The sequence below is a fragment of the Podarcis muralis genome, chromosome 5 (assembly GCF_964188315.1).
Source record: "Podarcis muralis chromosome 5, rPodMur119.hap1.1, whole genome shotgun sequence".
NCBI classification, from domain to species: domain Eukaryota; kingdom Metazoa; phylum Chordata; class Lepidosauria; order Squamata; family Lacertidae; genus Podarcis; species Podarcis muralis.
In genome coordinates this window covers 86,424,325-86,442,706 of record NC_135659.1, presented here as the reverse complement: position 1 = coordinate 86,442,706, position 18,382 = coordinate 86,424,325, and the positions used below count along the sequence as shown (strand labels likewise).

At 43.8% G+C, this 18,382-nt stretch overlaps 2 protein-coding genes across 3 annotated transcripts in view; both read right to left on the bottom strand.

Annotated features, from left to right (window-relative positions):
• RTF2 (replication termination factor 2) overlaps positions 1 to 4,279 on the bottom strand; it is a 60,703-nt gene extending 56,424 nt beyond the window's left edge. The window contains exons 1-4 of the mRNA XM_028735265.2: positions 4,129 to 4,279; positions 2,648 to 2,742; positions 2,450 to 2,543; positions 1,143 to 1,282 (exon numbers count right to left, since the gene is read on the bottom strand). Coding sequence (XP_028591098.2) covers positions 1,143 to 1,282; positions 2,450 to 2,543; positions 2,648 to 2,742; positions 4,129 to 4,197 — 398 coding nt within the window. The 5' untranslated portion in view covers positions 4,198 to 4,279. The remainder of the gene's footprint in view (positions 1 to 1,142; positions 1,283 to 2,449; positions 2,544 to 2,647; positions 2,743 to 4,128) is intronic.
• Positions 4,280 to 6,388: 2,109 nt separating this feature from the next.
• The window catches only part of CASS4 (Cas scaffold protein family member 4), a 44,370-nt gene continuing 32,376 nt past the window's right edge, over positions 6,389 to 18,382 (bottom strand). Inside the window, exons 3-7 of one of the 2 annotated variants that reach the window (XM_028735257.2) lie at positions 14,839 to 14,937; positions 12,375 to 12,524; positions 10,146 to 11,405; positions 9,343 to 9,423; positions 6,389 to 7,871 (exon numbers count right to left, since the gene is read on the bottom strand). In XM_028735257.2, coding sequence (XP_028591090.2) covers positions 7,458 to 7,871; positions 9,343 to 9,423; positions 10,146 to 11,405; positions 12,375 to 12,524; positions 14,839 to 14,937 — 2,004 coding nt within the window. In that variant the 3' untranslated portion in view covers positions 6,389 to 7,457. Of the gene's footprint in view, positions 7,872 to 9,342; positions 9,424 to 10,037; positions 11,406 to 12,374; positions 12,525 to 14,838; positions 14,938 to 18,382 lie in introns of both variants that reach the window. The other variant, XM_028735256.2, reaches the window with a different exon arrangement.

The window sequence follows — 18,382 nt, the reverse complement described above, 5'->3', positions numbered from 1 at the left end:
TGTATAGATTTGCTGTAAGCAATGGGGTGTAAGATAATTGTGGCTAACTTGTATTGTTTTAATGGGACCCAGGCTGCAGTCATATGCACACTTAGTCTTATCACACTCAGTGGAACGTAACATTTCGAGCGTATATAGAATGAGCTGCACATCCGAACTAAATTTAGCTGGATCAAGGCCAGAATTTATAAGCAAAAATTTTCAAGTCATACAAGAATGCAAAAGAAAGGTGATAAGAATAAGAATAATCCATTTGTTACTGCCATTTGTCCCCAGCACACAATTTAGCCTGTGTATCCCAAAACACCCCCATGTGGTTAACACAGGAAGTGCATATTAAGAAAAGGCCTCTGCAAAATCCTCATTCATTAATATAGTAACAACTATCCCATTTCAGTAAGCATGCAATAAAAGCCAAGCATGTGCTATCACAGTACACTGGTACCTCCGGTTAAGGACTTAATTCGTTCTGGAGGTCCGTTCTTAACCTGAAACTGTTCTTAACCTGAAGCACCACTTTAGCTAATGGGGCCTCCTGCTGCTGCCGTGCCGCCGGAGCACGATTTCTGTTCTCATCCTGAAGCAAAGTTCTTAACCCGAGGTACTATTTCTGGGTTAGCGGAGTCTGTATCCGGAACCGTATGTAACCCGAGGTACCACTGTACATATTTAGTTTTACAGATACTAAAATTTCATAGACTTTTCCATATTCTTCAATGATATTAACGCTGATAAAACTTACAATATGCAGGCCTTTAGACGCTTCCCAACTTGACCTGAATAGGTTGTCCCTTGATCCTCAAATAAGATTTGATTTTTTCTCATAGCAAACTATTTAATGTGTCTAGATTTTGGTCATTAATCCTGAAGGCTTATGTATATGCACTAGGAAGTAATTCCTAATGAGCACAGGGAGAGAGATACCTCAGAGTAAGCATGCACAATACTGGGGTGCATGTGACATATCTGCACATCATGCTCCTGTTCAGAGCCCCACAGGACAGCAGCAGACTGTGATTCCACTCCCACCTTCCTAAGTAGCATGCCCCACTGAAATCAGTGGCATTTAGTTTCTTTGAAAACTTGCTTAACCATCTAAGAACAGTAATTTTTCTCCACCACACAGGCTATTAAATACTTACCGATGCCTTCCGTTCATTTCCAACCCAACTATAGGGCAAATGAAACGTGCACTCTGGATGTCATCATATTTATCCCCTTTTGTATTCCCCTTGTCACCAGTCCAAGCAGGATTGTCTGAGAGATTTAATTCTATGACGTTCTGAAAGGAAATAAAAGTCTCTTACACAAGTTTTTAAATGGAAGCAAGTTTAAATGGAAGTGACCTCCTGAAATAATGCAGTTCTTCCCTTTATCATTCTATATTAATAAAACCATTTGCAAAACATTCAAGGTTAAATTCCCACTCCTGACTAAAGGTTTCTTAAAAAAAAAAAAAAGCAATGGAAATGAATTGCTTTTCTAGCCACAGATCTACTCAACTATTACAAGCCTGGTTAATTTCTAAAATAGCAACTCACCTGATAGAGACAACAAGACATAGCAAGCAATTTTAAACTGTTGGTGCTTAGGCACTGCATACTGAGCTTTAATTGCCATTAATCCGTTATTACTTTTTAACAATTTAATAGAACTATGTTAAGCATCAGAGACGCCACAAAAGTGGGGCTCTCTCGCTCTCGCTCTGCCCAAATACATTTTAATGTAAGAGGGGAGGAAAGCAAAGAAGGGACTACAGGAGAAAACAAGGTCAAGTCTTGGGGTAATGCAGAAAGAATGAGGCTGAGAGTTGTTCTTAAACGACAGTAAAAACTAGGAATCTACAATTCCATTTGTCACAGCAAGTTCCCAATCCCCTTATGGTGAATATCATGAGCCTTAGGTCTTCCTTCTCTCCCAGGAGCAGTACTATGCTTCTGAGCTGCTTGGAGGGGCTCTGAAGCACAGTACAACTTGCAATGAACTCCAAGAAAGATGCAGGGGGCACTTCAGAAGCATAATGCAAGGTTCGGACAAGCACCATAACATGGGAAGGGGCATGGTTCTGTGACCAGTATTTATCAAGGCCAAGCAAAATTTGTGGATACTTGACAATAATCAAAAGGTTTTGAATATAATTTTAAGAAAGAAGAGGGAATTGGCTTGATAGACAAGGTCATTTTGAGTGCAAGGAATACTATGACAGAAGCAAGAGCAGACCAATAGCCAGCATGCAAAAAAGGCATCAGAAGATGCAGCATATAAAGATTGCACCATGGTTTTTTAAAATAGAAGCCTGCTAGAGAAAGTAGGAGCTCCAATGTTTCATTAAAATAAATAGGATTTGTGTTAAGGAATTATACAAAATAAACTTTCTCTGAATTATGCCTAATAGTTGTAGGCTCTGGTATCTAGAAGGTTCAGGCAGATTACAAACATGTGAATTTACCTTAATACTCTTGATGTGGGATGCTGCTTCGACAAGGACTTTATCAGAAGATTTATCCAGCAAAAATTCAATGATTGCATCTTTGTTATATAGTCTGTAATAGAAAATATACTGTAAAACTCTTTAAACTTCATGATTGCAATTTATTCAGAAATTAATATTGTTTCACTGAAAAGGAGTTTAAAAATCTAATCCTACCTGCCAAGTTCACAAGCGACTATAGGCCTGCTCAACTTTTCTTGACTCAGAGTGCAGTAGTACCACTGGGCCACCAATTCTGCATTTTTGTCAACCTGAGGAATACATAAAATTATTAACATTTTGTGAAAGAAATTCTTAAAGAAAAAAACTTTACAGACATCTTCGTTTATGCTTTCCCCTTCTATGTGAAACCTACTTTCCCCCAAACACCAGTTTGAAATGAGTTGAAAGGGAGTTGGCAACGACAAAAATGATCAGAACTTTCTAGGGGGTTTTGACCCAACATAAGCAACTGGAGAAATGCTTTGGGGCAATTTCATTTAAGAAAGAAAAGAAAAAGAAAACCCACTGGGAATGGAAGAAAATAACCCCAAATTATTTTCTTTGTTTAGTCAAAGGTTGCTACTCAGACAAAACAATTTCTGAATCTTCATTGTCTTTTAAGATTTTGTGTCAAACATTTGCTCACCAGCATTCTGCAGAGCAGTCAGAAAGCTCTCATGACACACAGCCCAGCCTCAAGGAAGGAAACAACCCCGAGAGAACACAACGCCCAGACAAAGGGGTAGAGAAGAAAAAAATGTCGTCGTCCCCAATTTCTTAAATGCTGACAAGGCCCTTTTCACTCAGTTCTGCCCCCATTTTACCTTCTATGATAATGTTCTATGATTCATGTTCATGAGCATGTTAACATCACACAACCCAAATACGATCCTTCATGATGACAGCTGCATGAAGATCAGCAACAACATACTTAACATGTAGTTGCAGTGAAGTAATATGTAAAGTCAGGGATGTCCCAAGAACTGTGATCTACTCCCACTATAAAAACACTGGCAGTGATCTACCCATTGGATTGACCAAAATTGTTAATCTTTTTGGGGGGTGTAAGACCCAAAGTTGTTGAACTTTTTTGGGGGGGAGGAGAATAATCTAAGTTGTCGAATTTTTTGGGAGGGAGGAAGACCCACAGTTGTTGAGCTTCTTCTGGGGAGGCTTCAGCATAATTGTTTAGCTTCGAGACCGACCTGTTGGACATCCCTGCATTAAGTCATGTTGAATGTGTCAGCTTCTTTTTCTGTGTTTTTTAAAGATAGAACGGAGGGCTGCTGGAAGTGCGGACCCTCCAGAACAGACCACATCTGTTACTGAGATGCGCAATAGAAGAGTCACAGGGACAGGGAAAGCGGAAAGGTAAAACAAGGAGGGGTCTGGCGGGAAGCACCAATCCTTATCAGCCGTTCAGAAAGAGGAGTCACTCCTGCCAAAAGCATTATGCTTTGTCCACCCACTCTTTTCCTTTGTGGCAAAGGTTTCCCAAAAGCTTAGCTACCTCACGGCAGCTTCTGAGGCTGGGACTACCCCGCCGTCTCCGAAAACCATCTTTCCCTTGCCCCCCCCCAAGGCCTAAGTGCGCCCTCCGGCCCACCCTTCCTCGCTGCTTCCTCTACCCCAGAGGACCAGAGCTAAGGCCTCACCTTCTCGATCTTGCGGGGCCCTTTCACCAGCTCGTGCCTCTTGGGGATCGTCCCCCCGTCGCAACCCATCTCTCTCCCTCAGCCACTCCGCTGCCGCACTTCCGGGTTCCTCCAAAACAAAGGAGCTTCCGGCCGACGGAGGCCGTCTATTTCCGGCGCCGCAGAAAGGGAAATAGGGAGGGCGAGGGGAGATGACGTAGGCGGCCGGCGTTGCTAAGGGCAACCTGGCAACCAGCAATACACTTCCCGGAATGCTTTCGGTGATTCGGTGCGGCTGTTGTTTTATTTGGTGCAGCCGAAGCCATTGCGAAAAAGATAAAATACGCGAAGCAGAATACAATAAAATGCATTACACGTTTAAAATAGTCGTTGCGAAAACCAGACATTCTGTCAAAGAGTTTTTGCTCCCTTGGAGGATTTGTCTTGCCATTCCCACAAACATTTATCCAGGCCACTGCAAATTGAAAGTAAGAGCCTGGCCCCAAAGCGTGTTTACATCGCAGTAAAGCTGCAGCCTAGGCAAACTTCCTTGAGAAATTGTACCAAACTAACTGGGATTCTGTTATGTACTGAGTTGAATAGGATCCAAACTGCAGCAGTCTGATTGGTCCTAGAACAATAGGATCCAAAAGGCAGCAGTCTGATTGGCCCTAGAACAATGCAGCAGTATGATTGGTTGGCAGGAACTACCCAATCATGCTCCAGATAGAAGTGAATCCACAACCTGATTGGCTTACAGTAGAATTCCGGAATTAGCCAATCATGTGCAGCCCATTGTGTAAATAATGTATATAAAGCAGATACTTTGAGGGGACATTCATTCACTCCTCCTCACCACTATGAGCTGAATAAAGAGCATGAAATCACTTTGCGACTCTGAGTATATTTCAGATTCACTTTGGAGTAAGCAGCGCATAGGGTCTGGATGTAGTGCTGCTGCTGTTGTGTGCAAAGCATCGCTAAGATCAACGGGACTCCGTTCTGAGTAAACAAGACTGGACTGAAAGGCTGAAGTTTTTATGCTTGCTCACATCCCCCAACCCTTACATCACTCAATTAAAAAAGAAATAAATTACCAGTAAATATTTCCATACTGTTTTGCAATCATGTTTCCAAGGCAGTGTGGTAGTGGCGGCAGCAACCAAAGAAAATACAACTGTTGGTCAGCAGTTCTGCAAGGAAAATGTGTAAAAGGCTCTTGCTGAATCTCCCCTTCTGTCACAGATGCATGGGAAACCCCCGGTTTCTGAGGTCAAACAGACTTTTGGGAAATCACCAAATAAAAATGACGTTTTTGAGCTGCTTTTAAGGAAAATTGGAGAATCAGAGAATCGGCAATGTCCGGGAAATTCCTGACGTATGGCAACCCCGCCTAAACAAAGCCCTGCTGCGCTTCTGGTCACTTTGGGGCTTTCTCTCCTTTCACTGAAGTCCTCTTCAGGCTACGAGGATAGTATCCTTATGAGCCACAATGACTCTCCAGCTCCCTCCCTCCCTTCTTGGTTTGAATCTATTTAGTTATTAATTTCCCAGCACCCTATGTGTATGCAGCCAATCCTGCGAAGTGCCTGTCTTTCTTGTTCCTCTCTTTCTTCCTTTGACCAGCCATGGAGGCAGGCGTGCCTCTGCTTGCTCCAGCTTTAAATACATAGATGTCTGAAGCTGGCTATACAGTGGTACCTGCGGTTACATACGCTTCAGGTTACAGACGCTTCAGGTTACAGACTCGGCTAACCCAGAAATAGTACCTCGGGTTAAGAACTTTGCTTCAGGATGAGAACAGAAATCGGGCTCCGGCGGCGCGGCAGCAGCAGGAGGCCCCATTAGCTAAAGTGGTGCTTCAGGTTAAGAACAGTTTCAGGTTAAGAACGGACCTCTGGAACGAATTAAGTACTTAACCCGAGGTACCACTGTACTGAAAATCTAAGTATTTTGCCTTCTTAGGTTTTACTGCTGCCCTTGCTGGAAACCAATGCAGGGCCATAAGTAAGAAAATTATATTTTAAGCTTACTTTCCAGTGTGTTGCCTGATTCTTTCTTAAGCTGTTCAAGGGCCTTCTCAGCAGCCCGAGGCAGCACATTATCACACACACACGCACACTGGTATATATTTGTTGTTGCAACATTCCTGTGAGGTAGGGAGCTACAGTGCTATTGTGCTCCTTGCACAAGGAGAAAATGGACACACATTCTGTTTGTTTCTCGAAGAGTCTTTCCGTTACTTCTAGAAACAGAACTCAGTTTTTGCAATCACTTATTGATTTAAATTTATTTATTAAAAGACTTTTCACTTAAAATGTATCAAAGCAGTGTACAATGATAAAATTACAGTAGAATTACATCAAACTGCATAAATACACAATAAAACAAGGAGCAGAGGACAATTAAGCCAGCATTAATGGCTGGTAGATATTTGCATCAATAAAAAAATGTTTTAAACTGTCGGTGGAAACGTAACGCTGAATGTGCCTGCTGTATTTCTGAGGAGAGACTACTCCATAGCACTGGTACAACTGTAGAGAATGGCCTCTTCTTGGTTGTCACCAGATGGGCCAATGCAGGTCATGGCACCACTAGGAGGCGTTCCCCTGAAGATCTTAATGAACAGACAGGATCATATGGAAGGAGGCGCTCTGTCAGATAACTGGGTCCCAAGTTGTTTAGGGTCATATAAGTCCATAACAAAACCTTGAACTGGGCTCAGTAGTCCATTGCCATCCCTTGCAGCATCTTCAAGAGAGGTGTAACATATGTGGTTAGAAGCATAGCTGCCACATTCGGCATCAGTTACAACTTCCACATCAAGCCTAAGAACAGACCCACAAAGAGCACATAACATTAATCCAAACTTGTGGTTACCAGTGCATGGGTCACTGCAACCAACTTATTTCAGTCTAGTTGTAGTTACGGTGTACCATTGGAAGCAGAAAAGGTGGCCTCCAGTGACATTGATGTTTCCAGGAGCACCTTCAAGCTTCACACACGTTCTTTCAGGGAGAATGCAATGCATTCAGAATAGGCAGCCCATCTAATTCCTGGAACTACTCACCCACAGGGTCTGCCTTGTTGGAATTCAGCTTCTGTTCGGCCTTATTGTTACCTTGCACTGTGAAGGGACTGCAGATGGCAGCCCCCCACTTCCTCCACTCCAAACCTTCCTGTGTCAAATGGGAAGTTCTGAAGGGGGATTGTTAAAAGTGTTTCACTGAGTGCAGCTAGAATCCTCCCCACATTCAAGAATCTTGATAGCACAGGATTTCTGAACGAATGCCTGAATTTAAAGACCTGTCAGTATGGGGTATCCTCAGAACACCAGAAGAATGATGGCTTCATTCCATCATTGCTCGGAATTGCTCTGTATACTTCGACAGCCCATCAGCTTGATTCTGAAGTTCCTTCATTGCCTCGGGGCTTGGATATTGCATTGCAGCATTTTTCGTTGCAACTGCCAAGTTCTTTAGCAAACCACAAAAGTTGCTGCTGCCATGCAATATCTCATTTCGATCGGCCTTCTGAAGGGCTTCCTGACATAAGGCGTCCACCAACTTTTGGCCCACCATAATTATCATTTTGCTGTTGGCTATGAAAACTTCAGGAGCCAGATCGTTGCTAAGACTTTTGTGGAAGACACCAATGGCCTTCTGGACAGCACCAAAATACAGTCTGCAGAGATCAGAGAGGACCATCTTCTTGGTTGAATCCTCCTTGCCCACAACATTATGCCTCATCATAGGTGGAGAATCCTAGAGAGGGGAAAACGAAAACAAGAACTATTACTGAGAGCTATCAACATTCATCTTCTTGGTTGAATCCTCCTTGCCCATAACATTATGCCTCATCATAGGTGAAGGAGACTGACAGGAGATATGATAAACCATCTTCCAATATCTTAAGGGCTGTCACATGGAGGAGGGAGCACGCTTGTTTTCTCCTGCTCTGGAGGGTAGGACTCGAACCAATGGCTTCAAGTTGCAAGAAAGGAGATTCCAACTAAACATTTGGGAAAACTATCTGACAGAAAGACCTGTTCAGCAGTGGAACAGACTCCCATGAGAAGTGGTGGTCTCCTTCCTTGGAGGTTTTTAAATGGAGGTTGGGTGAACATCTGTCATGGATGCTTTAGCTGAGATTCCTGCATTGCAGAGGGCTGGACTAGATGACCCTTGGGGTCAGTCCCAACTCTAAGATTCTATGATTCCCCAACCTGGTACCTTCCAGATGTTGTTGGCCTCCAACTCCCATCAGTCCCAATGGAGCATGGCAAATGGTATGGGAAGATGGGAGTTGTAGTCAAAGACAAATTGGAGCGCATCAACCTGGGGAAGCCTGAGTGTAGTTTTTTTGTAAGGCATTCCATCACATCAGAAGTAAAGGTTATTTACTAATACCAGTATACAGTGGTACCTCGGGTAACATACGCTTCAGGTTACATATGCTTCAGGTTACATACGCTTCAGGTTACAAACTCTGCTAACCCAGAAATAGTGCTTCAGGTTAAGAACTTTGCTTCAGGATGAGAACAGAAATCGTGCTCCGGCGGCGCGGCAGCAGCAGGAGGCCCCATTAGCTAAAGTGGTGCTTCAGGTTAAGAACAGTTTCAGGTTAAGAACGGACCTCCAGAACGAATTAATACTACAGTTAGGGACACAGAAACCTGCCTTATGCTTTATCAGACATTTAGCCCAGCTAGGTCTACTATGACTGGCAAAAGCTCTCCAAGGAATCAGGCGGAAGTCACCTGTTACCAAATTCTTTCCTCTAGCAAAGTCGGGGATTGAACTAGGGCGGTAACTCAATTTATGGAATGTTATTCAATTAATTGCATATGTTACCTGTGAATTAATTAATTAGAGAATAAAATCTGCATAAATCTGCAATGATAAAACGGTGTTTTAAGATTATATGTGCATGTGTCAGGGTTTTAATAACAATACATTTGGGAGCAGGGAATATGCTGCCCGGTTAACTGTGGAAAACTGTTTTAGTTGGTCAAAATGTTTTTTACTAAATTAATCTGTTAACAGATCTATCAACTAAATGTTTCAGTCATAATTTCAGTGGAACAAAGATGTGATTTGAAGGATTATATACCACAGTGGGGAACCTCCAGTGAAAAGGAGACATTTTTAAAAGCCTAATTGTGGCGTGGGAGTGCTGAAAAAAATCTGAACCAGATTAATAATTTTAGATCTTTACTGCAAATAATAATTTTACCTTTATTTTTAACTTGACATTCTTCCTCTCCACCTTGCTAGATGAAAGAAATGGTTGTGTCTGTCCCGGTCCTGGTGATTTCTGCAAAGGGTGGGGGTGAGGGGAGAAAGTATTATATTTAACATAGATGGACATAATCCTTAAATGGGGAAAAGACTACGCGCTGTATGATCATGCATCATTGGAAATCCTGTCCAAATGCCCTCTGAGCTCTAAGCTTTATTAAAAAAATTGTTTAAAAATTATCAGAAGCTGACTTATAATGAGACAGAACATTGTTCCATCTTGTTCAGTATTGTCTACACTGATTGGCAGCAGCTCTCCAGGGTTTTAGGCAGGAGTCCCTCCTCGCCCTACCAGGAGATGCTAGGGATCAGACTTGGTACCTTCTGCATGCAGGTAAGATGATCAACCTCTTAGCTACGGGTAAAGAGACATAGACATTTATTATTCCACCTAGCTTCCATTGTCACTACATTTCTTCTAGTATTTTACCCTTTCTGTTTATTCTATTTTTGTGATTTTCAATATGGTCTTTTGTTGTATGTTAGCTGCCTCAATAATCTTGGACTGAAAGGCATATTAATTTTTTAATTAAAGTTCGTACGTTCAAAATTGGAGTGGTAGGTATTCTAGTTTAATTAATCTAGAATGAAAGGCATGATATTGTGCATGTATATCAAAACCCTACTGACCTGTTGCTGAATATAATCACAAACTTCAGTGATGGCAACTTTTGCTTTCTCCAGACATGGGCTATTTTCTTTTGGCTTATCTAAAATATGTCTTAAAAGAGAATCTACCCGCTGTTCAGTTCCGGGCTTAATTACTTCATGCTCTGCACCAACTCTCCATTCCTTGCCTTCTTTCTCTTTGCAATTCTTTCTGAAAAGTAGCTTCCCGTTAGCTATGATGATAGATGCAAATCTCTTGATGTCATCTGGAATGGTGCGAGCAATCATAACAAACCGATCCAGATCGTCAGGGTTGTTCTGAGGCTTCTCAATGACTAGAGCATCGAGCGACCATTTGCAGTTATTCAAGGCCTCTCTCGTTTCCACCAGCATCTGAAATGAGTCTGTGAGGATATTCAGCTGCTTTTTAATTCTCGCATGAAGTTTACTGTCCGAGGACCGAGCAGAGTTTCCTTCAATGGCTCTAGCAAAGTCCAAGAATTCTCCCAACGAGACCCTTATGTGGTCAACCGCTCGGCGGATTTCCTCAAGGTTTCCCTCCAGGTGTTCTTGGTACCTCCATCTGCTGCTCACAAAGATCATGAGACTTGCAATTGAACTGGACACGCTATGCTGGAGTTTAGTCAGTGTTTCTATGGCAAACTCAAGTTCCATTGTTGCTTCTTTAGGGGGTTCTTCTGATGATGAAGAAGGAGCAGATGAGGATGCTGCAGATGAACAGGACTCAGTAGAAGAGCTTGACCATGTTGATATGGTGCTGGTTCTGCTGTCCACACTGGAAACAGACAATCGGTCTTGGTCTCGTTTGCTATCTGTGTAATGTGGTAGAGGGAAAACATACGTGTGGTCTCCAGAATTAGGACTCTGTGTGTTTTCTTTCTTTTGAGACGAAACGACAGGCTTTCGTCTTGGTATATCATAGACAGTCTGTTGATGGCTCTCCTTTTCAATCATGGAGGACAGAGCACCCAAAGGAACATCGTAGTTACCATTCTGACGCTGCACTAAGGCTTCATGTGTGGATGGTATGTCATACAGAGGAATTTCTGGAAGAGTTAGTTTCCTTTGTACAGGTGGAACATCATATACTTCCGAAGTTACCAGTTTGACTTCATTATTTGTTGGCAGGATTTTCTGCGTACCAGAATCGAGCCTCGTTGGTGGTATATCATAAAACGCATGTATATTTGGCGAACGATTCTGAAGAGCTGAGTTTATCCCTGCTTTTTCGGGTGACACAGGTATATCATAGATCCATTCTGATTTCCGAAGGTTTGGCAAAGTATTGTAAGGACCCGGATGCTTTCCTTGAGGCCCTCTTTCTATAACGTCACGTTCTCTTGAAAGTGGTGTGGGAATGACATACACCTGGAAAACAGCAAAATGCATGCTATTACAATTGCAATTCTATTCCACTTCTGCAAACTCAAAGCGGTGTACAAAAGAGAAAAAACAGAATCCCATGCTAGCAATTTTTAAACCAAATGAAACAATACAAACATAGCAAAAACTCAAAAAATGCACTAGGCTCAGACCCCCCCGATGCTGCTTGTAGCATTGTTCAGCCAAGTGTCAGGGATTGGGCAGGGGAGGAATGATGGAGACCACCTCCCCAGCTTGACCCTTCCGGGGAGGAGCAAGAGGAAGACAGTTTAGATTTACAACAGAGGTCACAGCTCAGAGGCAGATGAGGGGGAAAGTTGGGAAATAGTGGGAGAGGAGGAAGAAGGACCAGTGGGGCGGCAGCTGACAGACACAATGTCTTTAGAAAGCGTTGCAGACATCCCTCTCCCAGAACCCGGCGAGCCTTGAAAGGAGGAGAGCAAAGAGCTCAAAGACATAGGGCACATAGCAGCACCAGTAGGAGAGATGATGAGATTGACAAATGAGGAAGTGGAGGAGCGGAGGGTGGAGATTCACTCGGGACAACGCCATGATCCAAGAGACTGGGTTATATAGCCTGTCTCTGTAAATACCGAATAAAAAGCAGATGGTAAGATACGTTCCTTGTCTTTGTACATTCCTAGGCAACCGGCTGGGAGTCGCTGGCAGCAGCTTGACACCAAGGAAGCCCAAGATGGCCACCAACAGGGGAGAGGCTCCATCCACTGCCTCCTCATATCTGCAGCTGCCTGTACCTGCAAGCCGACATTGGAGGTAGTAGCCAACCTCTTGTTCTCCCTTCAACCTCCAGCAAGTGACCTGAAGGACCCGGGTTTTGTAGAAGTCACACGCCAGTTCAGCCCATCCACAACCAGTTCCCCATGATAAGAGCAGCATGACTGACAGAGAACGACAAAGCTTCATGATCCACACAACAAAGTATGCTGCACTTACATTTTCTAAGGAAGATTCTTTCAGTGTGTGAGTTCGTGGCTTTTCTGGGCTCAGCGGGATATCGTAAAGCTGCTGTGCTGTTCCCAGGTAGCATTCTTTGGAGGGGGATAGTTTGGAGCCCTTTCTGGAAGAGGGTGGTGTGGCAAGACCCTAGTAAAATTGTTAAAAAGAAATTAATCTGTATGCTTTACCAACAGCGCTGGAGAAATCATTGTATACATTTCTTTCAATGCATGCACAGAAGTTCTTTGGATTTGGTCGTTATGAGTCTCCCTAAGTCTCCCCAAATTAAAAGAGGTAGAGAGAAAAAGAACAGGAGTAGTCCATATGCCATTTTCTGTAACTCTGTGAATGCAACCGTGTAATATTTGGAAGAGGTTTTAATGTCAGGGATCAGGCCTGGCATTACCATACTGAAGCATCAGTCTTCTGCGCAGGGCTCAGAACTGATGCCTGCCCTGGCATCACTTTAACATTTCCATACATTGCACTGGAACATTGTGGGATGTTAAAATGGTACCTAGGGACGCGGGTGGCGCTGTGGGTTAAACCACAGAGCCTAGGACTTGCTGATCAGAAGGTCGGCGGTTCGAATCCCAGCGACGGGGTGAGCTCTCGTTGCTCAGTCCCTGCTCCTGCCAACCTAGCAGTTCGAAAGCACAGCAAAGTGCAAGTAGATAAATAGGTACCGCTCTGGCGGGAAGGTAAACAGAGTTTCTGTGCACTGCTCTGGTTCATCAGAAGTGGCTTAGTCATGCTGGCCACATGACTTGGAAGCTGTATGCCGGCTCCCTCAGTTAATAAAGCGAGATGAGCACCGCGGTCACGACTGGACCTAATGGTCAGGGGTCCCTTTACCTTTTACCTTTAAAATGGTACCTACCTCATGAGGAGTGCTGCTGTTGGGTAAGACAGTGGGACAAGGGCATGGCGTAGAAAAAGGCACAGCAGGGAAAACCATGCTAAGCATGCTGTCAGTCCTGGTGCCAACCTATCAGGGACTCCCGGGAAGTTGGGGCTGGGATCTAGCCAAGTGTTTTGTTTATGTCTCACAGACAGAAAAGAATAGGCCCCCGCTATTGGAAAGTAGTAGCGAGACTCTCAACTGGCCAAGCCTGGTATGAACAGCAGGAGTTTGGCCTTCTGTTTGGTATACCTTAGGTGACATTGGCTGTTCCTGCTTCCCAGTCACTGACCTGCACAATCAATTGTGCATAGCCCAGACTAGCACTAACATTTCAGTGTTTAATTTTTTAAAATTAGTGTCTGCAAATGTGACATGAAGGCTGTCAACATCAACCTTTCCATGTGGGAATCCCTTGCAGACAACTTCAGTACCTGGAGACAGGCAGTCAGGTCACGTATCCATAGCAGTGACAGGAGGAGGAATGACTACTGGGAGTTGCGCAGAGTGAAGAAACGCCATGGTGCATCTGCAGCAGCACAAATGGACACCTTCATCTGCCCCAGCTGCAACAAAACATGCCTGTCCCATATCGGTTTCTACAGCCACAGCAGGCGCCACAACCTTCCAACAGTTTGACTTCACCCGCAAAGCCTTACTCCTCCATTGTCTCCCAAAACAGAAGGTTGCCAACAACAGCACTAGCACTTTTGACTGCAAAGACAAATATGCAAACATTTAAAACCCCAGTGAGCGGCTAGGCAGGAATTTCACTGTTGGAGTTAGAGGGATCTGCATGGCTCCTGGTCATTTCTGTACTGTCAAAAAACATCTGATTGCATTATAATGGCACAATGAAAAAGAATGAGCACTAGATGGCAGAGTAGCTTAATAAACGTATTTCCGGAGATCTGAATTAAAATATGGATCTACTCAATGCGGTGGCATAGCAAGGAATGCTCAGCCTCTACAAAGAGAAGTCGACTTTAAAAGAAAAGCTTGTCTGAAAATAGGGCAGGGAAAGGAGAGCATGTTATCTGACACCTGTGTTGTCACAGGCACTAACTAGCTGTGCGGGTGGTGCTGTGGGTTAAACCACAGAGCCTAGGACTTGTCTATCAGAAGGTCGGCGGTTTGAATCCCTGTGACGGGGTGAGCTCCCGTTGCTCGGTCCCAGCTCCTGCCCACCTAGCAATTCGAAAGCACGTCAAAAGTGCAAGTAGATAAATAGGGACCGTTCCGGTGGGAAGGTAAATGGCGTTTCCGTGCGCTGCTCTGGTTCACCAGAAGTGGCTTAGCCATGCTGGCCACATGACCCGGAAGCTGTACGCCAGCTCCCTCGGCCAATAAAGCGAGATGAGCACCGCAACCCCAGTCGGTCACGACTGGACCTAATGGTCAGGGGTCCCTTTACCTTTAGCTGGTAGGTCTCCACATACTACTGGGCCGTGAAACATTTTCCCCCAGTTGTGTTTTTTTTAGAAGGATAGCTGGCAATGATGTTTAACTGACTGCCTGTTGTTACCTGATAGCCATATCAATCAAGGCAGAAGGCCTCACCTGTGTGAATACATGATGCTGCGGCGATGGGACGTCATATATATCACTTTTCCTCTCCATTGATGATGCCCAGGTTGCTCTGGGAAGAGTGTAGAGGTGCTGGGAAGAAAACGATGAAGAAATTGAAAAGAGGTTACAGGATCTGTGAACATTTTATAAAGATCGGTAGCTACTGTCAGTCTATTTTTGAGCTGGCCCAGGAGCATGTGAGCAGCCAGTGCATGTGTTTTAGCAGAAGTGTCGCATGCTGCCAGCCACCTGGCCCACCAGCAGTCTAGCCGCTGCATTCTGCACTTGCTGGAGGTTCCAGACCACGTCCAAGGCCAGCCCTGACTAAAGCTCAATGCAGTACTCTAGTCCTGAGATTACTAATGCATGGACTATGAAGCTGGTAAAAAGGCACTCGTGTCTGCGGAATGAGATTGTTCTTTGAACAATGATTTCCCATTTTGGCCATTTTTGTCTGGCGGGTTTCTATAATACAATACAATACTATGAATGAGGCATCAGGCATAAGCCTGCATTTTATTAATGTTTGATCAAGGCTTGTATATTAAAGAGGGCTTAGATTTTTAAAAGTTTCACGCCAGGCAAGAAGGCTAGCTGCTTAAGAAAACACTGACAGTGTTTTCTTCCTAGACAAGGGGCCCCTTGATTGATAGCAGAAAACAATTCTCAAAGTCGTAAAAGCTGAAATTACAGACTGAGAGCAGGACATTGACCTACATGTTACAGAAGATAACAAAGGCAGAGATAAACATAATTAGGAATGAGTAAAAATGATACCATGAGCCTCTCTTAAACCTTGAGCTGTATTTTCTAAGGCCAAGAGCAATGGAGAAGCATCTAGCTGGCAGAAAAAGAGCATTTCTGGGAAGTCTTTTTTTAAAGGCAGTTTCTTTCTTAAACTGAGAGAGTTAAGAGAGCAATAAATATTGGGAACAGCTAAAGAGGAGAGCAGATGGCTGAAGGGGGGGTAAACTGAAGGGGTTCCTTTTAAAAGCTGTTTTTTTACTGAGTTCCCTTTTCTACTTCTACTTTGAGAAGCTTTATTCTTTTAAAAGGTTACCTATGATAATGTATGAAATATATTAGCTTAAATATATTGGCTTAAATGTAACTATGCAAAGGATTTAGAAAGTAACAAATTTAGATGTTAGATTCTTATTTCATAGAGTCCTAGAGTTGGAATAGACCACAGGGGCCATTGAGCCCAGCCCCCTGTCAGACAAGAAGACGCCATCCAAGCAGCCATCCAAGCAGTCCTGATATATGGCTGTCAGACATTTGTTTAGAAACCTTCATATGAAGTAGATCTTTCAATGTTGATGTGAAACTCAAGATCCTTGACATATGTTTAAGATAAAAATTTAAGATTAACCATTTGTTTTAGAAGGCAATAGGGCAAGGAGGGCAAAGAGGTGAGCTGGTAATTAAGATTCCTTGTTGAGACACATGTAAAGATATATTAATACTTGTTTGCCAATTATAAATGGAAGGAAATATAGCTCTTTGTCTCCCATAAAAGGCAATAGGAAATGAGTGTATTTTTGTGATTGGTCATACCAATCAGCCAATAGGAATTCCAACCAGGCTGGTTGGACAGATGCAGCCAGAGGAGAAGCAAAGGGGGCTGGATTAAGGAAATATAAGTGCTGGCCATAATGGCAGGAGGCCAGGCCAGAGCTTGGTAATCATATACCACTGTGCCTCACATTTATTTGTCTGACAAATAAATTATTATTTTAATTTCTCTGTTGCTGCGTTGAATATTTCATTCCAGCTAAGCGTTAACCACAAGCAGGGTGCTACATTTTATGGTGCCCTGTGACTCGGATAAGTGGTCTGCTGGAACGCAGCCCCTTCGCTCTACTGAGCAGGGTACAAGAGAGAGGATCTCTAAACTGCCTACCCAGCGCGCATGGAAAAATTTTTTCCAGGGGAACGCAGCAGTCTCGTCTGTCTGATACCCTGCTCACTGGCAGCGACGGACCGGGGGGAAACGGAACCAACCAAGGGGTAAGTGCACAAAGGGATTTTTGGCCCTCCAATTAATTGGGAGGAAGAGAAGTCCTGATCAAACTTCTGCGTCTCAGTAAAGGGGAACTGAGTACGCTAGGTGGCTGGGTACATCAGATGGTGATCTGGTGTAGGGCAAAAGGGAAGATTGGGAGGTAGAGTGTGGGTGAAGTATCTTGCGCATTGCATGTGTGAGAAAGTACAATGTGTAGCTGACCTAAGTGTGGAGTGAGTGCTACTTCGTTTCCCAGTAAGGTGTGTGTGTGAGTGACTGAGTGGATACTTCACAGGGCCATACAATGGGAGTTGGGGGTTCAAAGGGGGGAAATACACCTCTTGAATGTATGTGAAATAATTTTAAGAAAGCCTTCTCAGGGGCATATGGAGTCAAAAGGACGCCAGAGCGCTTGAGAACGTTATGTGAACTAGAATGGCCAAAACAAAATACTGAATGGCCATTTCAAGGAACCTTTGATATAAATTTAGTAAGCAAACTTTGGTCTAACATCACCAAAGAAACTGGAGGGTGCCCAGAACAATTTTCATATATAGATTCCTGGCTGAGCACATTAAATAAAAATCCTCCATGGATAAGGGAATGCAAAGTCCAACGATGCAAATTATTGGCTGTAAAAGCCGAAGCTAGGAAAGGAATCTTGCCAAATAAACTCAAACCCATTTTTGAGGGACCAGAGGAAGAGGTGCTTCCACCTCCACCCTATGCTCCACATCGAAGGGAGCATAATCCAAACCCTCCACCAGTTGTAACCCCAAGGCAAGAAAGTGGAATGAATAATGGGGGTGGAGTCATAGAACTTGATTCCTTGATAGATTATGATAAATATCTTCAGGAGGCATTGGAGTCCTATAATGAAGCCCAAGCAGAAGTGGTTATTCCATCTGTGAGTCCCAGTAGAACTCCATCTACAGTCTCCTTTAGTGGAACAACTGATTGCCTACCCCAAACCCCTGTACATCCAAGTCCTAGAGAATTATTACAGAAGTTACAGGGAGACCTTAATCGGTCAGCAAGCAATACAGCTAGGCGTATAGAGCTGCCAAAAGAACGCCTTGGGACAAATACCATCCCCTATGATTTGAGGCCCCTAGAGCAAAGTGAAGAAAAAGGTCACGTAGTAGCCCCTCTCAGAAGAGTATTTGATGCACTTGAGGAGCCTGTGCTGGTTAATGGGCAACCTGGACCACGGCCACCTCGAACTTCGACCCTGCAATGTATTCCATTCACAACTACAGTCTGATGAATTGGAAAACGCCCCATCTTTCGCAGAAAAACCTCAGGCTATGATGGACTTGGTGACTTCAATAGTAATACTCTCTTCACCACTGAGGAAAGGAGAGACATAATTGAAAAGGCACAGATATATTTGCGTGAGCAGGCCAGAGTGGGAAATATTTATAATATTGACCGTCATCTCCAAGACAACTTTCCCTTGGAAGATCCTAATTGGGATCCAAACAATGCAATTCACCTGGCCAGACTTACCACCTACCGCCAGACGCTTGT